The 2,517-nt window shown below is 51.3% G+C and overlaps 1 protein-coding gene across 1 annotated transcript; it reads right to left on the bottom strand.

Annotated features, from left to right (window-relative positions):
- On the bottom strand, positions 1 to 2,114 carry LOC127903712 (uncharacterized). Its single transcript, XM_052444272.1, has 2 exons — positions 1,358 to 2,114; positions 1 to 1,163 (listed from the first exon to the last, which is right to left on the bottom strand). The coding sequence occupies exons 1-2, from the start codon at positions 2,112 to 2,114 to the stop codon at positions 1 to 3; spliced, it is 1,920 nt and encodes a 639-aa protein (XP_052300232.1).
- Positions 2,115 to 2,517: the final 403 nt, after the last annotated feature.

The following is a 2,517-nucleotide window of genomic DNA, read 5'->3' as shown; positions in this document are numbered from 1 at the left end:
CTAAGGATTATGAGGATCTACGGCCTCAGCAGGTGAAGGGTCAGCTATCTCGGGAGGTGGAAGGTCAGCAATATCGGGAGGAGGAGGCACGGACCCCTGTCCCACTTCAAAAACACGCTGCCCAGCTTCTCCCTCCGGCACCTCATCCAAAAGAGCCTCCACCTGCTCCTGCTCACCCTGCTCCTTGTCTACTTGGTCGACCTCTGCCATATACCGCTGCACTCCGGCCTCTACCTTGCTCATGTCCAGCTCGGGATATTCTGTCTTAAGCACAGACATGATGCACTTGTAGGAGAAGGCAACCCCAGAATCATACTCGGCATCCAGCAGATCATCCACATCAGCGGATTTGCCTTTCTCCTCGGCCAGCTGCTCACCCAACAATTTGATTTCCTCCTCAAGGGCAACCCTCAAAGTATCCCTTTCAGTTTGAGTAGCCTGAAGATCAGATCTCAGGTCACCCAACTCGCCCTCGAGTTTGGAGGAAGTGGATTCAGCAACCGCAACCTTCTCCTCTAGCTCCGTAATCTGCTTGTTCAGCTCAGCCAGTTTCTCCTTGGAGCGATCAGCAGAGTCAGCTTTCTTCTTCAATTCCTGATTGTCAGCTTGGAGCTTCCTCTCATGGGGCGCGGACCCAATCTTGTAGCACGAAACCACGGTGGCCAGCCTGAAAGACACTCTCTGAACAGAAGCAGCTAGCTCGGAGAGGTTCATACTCTCGATGTCCTTCACCATCTTGGGCCCCACCGATTTCTTGAAATCCTTCTGATACAGACTCAAGTAGTCCGCTTGATCCCGAGAAGGTAGCGGAGAAGCTCGGTCCCCAGACTGGTAGCTGACCTCAGGACTCTTGTCAGAAGTTTTCTCCCCACCACTCTTACGGGGTGGGGGAGGGGGCAGAGCAGGGACAGGAGCCTTGGAAGGGCCGACGCTGGTTTTCTTCGAAGGAGAAAGAGGATTGCTGGAGCTGCTCCGAGCCCGACCACGCTTCCTGCTCATCGCGTTGATGATCTTATTATCCATTCCAGGGGCAATGTCCACTAGGCCCGAACCGACCAGGTTTGTTGGAGACAAGAGGTCTTGGCAAGTAGACGCGTTCACCAGAGCAGTTTCCACCTGAAGCAAAGGACGATCTTCAAGCCCCCCGATCAAACCCCACGACTCTGAAATAGCAAAAGAGGTTAAAGAACTCGATAAGTGACAATTTGAGAAAGAATATAGGCAAAAAATGAACGACCTAGGGTGACAAACTGCGTTGGAAGGTAAATATCACCACCCAACGAACGGAGTGCTGGACACCAATTTCTCCCAGCAAAGAAGAATTTGTTCTTCCAATTTTTGCACGAGGAGGGGAAACCGGTAATTGGCTTTCTCTTCGCAGAACTGGACATGAAGTAGTACCAGCCCGCCTCCCTTGGGCTGCTCCGCAGCTGATACAGATGTTTCACTTCAACAAGGGAAGGCTCCTCCAACCCGCACCTCTCCCACAACACAAACATTACCGAGAGAACCCTCCACCCGTTCGGGTGTAGCTGACCTGGGGCCAGGTGCATACCTCCTAATATCTTGGCAAAATAACGTTGAAGGGGCAACCGAGCTCCTAGTTTGAAACTCTCTAGGTGCATCGTCACATACCCCCGCGGAGGCCGACTAGGAACGTCACCCTTCCCAGGAACTACAAGGAGAACCTCCTCAGGAATGTCGTAGAGGTTCCTAAGCTTGAACAGGTCAGTTTGGGTGGTAGCACAGGCTATGTAATCAATAGGGTAGGAATCAGCCTCCACCCTATGGCCAAGATTCATTTTCTTAGCAGGTCCGCTCGGTCCGAAACTGCTCCCTTCACCATCACCAACTCCTTCAAGGATCCCAACCCCACCAGAGCTGTGGTTCTCACCAGAGCCCGAAGCAGGTCCACCTCTATTCCCTACAAGCTCTAGTTCGGGGGAGGGAGAGGCAACCAAGGGGCGTGGATACTCAAGGGTATCCCTGCCATGGGAAGGACCTACACTACTGAAGGGACCTAAGAAATCAGTGGGTATTGACACGTTGAGGCCTGAATCCCCTGATTCTTCGCCACCCTCATCAACAATTAACTTTCTCTTCCGGTTTGACATATCGGAATCCCAAAAGAAAACAAAGAAAACTCGAATATACGGATACAAAATGGGGCAACACGGAACCCAATCAACAACAACCAGAGAAGAGATTAAAAGCAGTACCTGAAATGAACTGGCCCTGATAGCGCTGCCTTGACAGAGAATGAACCAGCAAGTAGAAACTCCGGACGCAAGAAGTGTGAGTAAAGTTCAGAAAGAGGGTAGGTTAACGACGGAGAGACGGGTAGTAAAAGATGACGATATAAGTCTAGGGATTTGAAACGAAAAGGGGGAAATGAAAGCATTTAAGTGATGGAGACGCACCGTACATCGAGGACAGATAGCCCGTCGTTTCAAATTTCAAAATACGAAGAGTCTGGGGATGCCACGTCACCAACTGTTACAAGAGGCCAGGCTAGAT

This window comes from Citrus sinensis, chromosome 1 (assembly GCF_022201045.2).
Source record: "Citrus sinensis cultivar Valencia sweet orange chromosome 1, DVS_A1.0, whole genome shotgun sequence".
NCBI classification, from domain to species: domain Eukaryota; kingdom Viridiplantae; phylum Streptophyta; class Magnoliopsida; order Sapindales; family Rutaceae; genus Citrus; species Citrus sinensis.
The sequence above is the reverse complement of the archived record's forward strand: the minus strand, read 5'-3'. Positions and strand labels throughout refer to the sequence as shown.

Coding starts and splice junctions, on each gene's coding strand:
- LOC127903712 (XM_052444272.1), bottom strand. CDS start 2,114: ATGTCAAACCGGAAGAGAAAGTTAATTGTTGATGAGGGTGGCGAAGAA. Junction 1,164..1,357: donor GAAGAGAAAGCCAATTACCG/GTTTCCCCTCCT, acceptor TTGCTATTTCAG/AGTCGTGGGGTTTGATCGGG.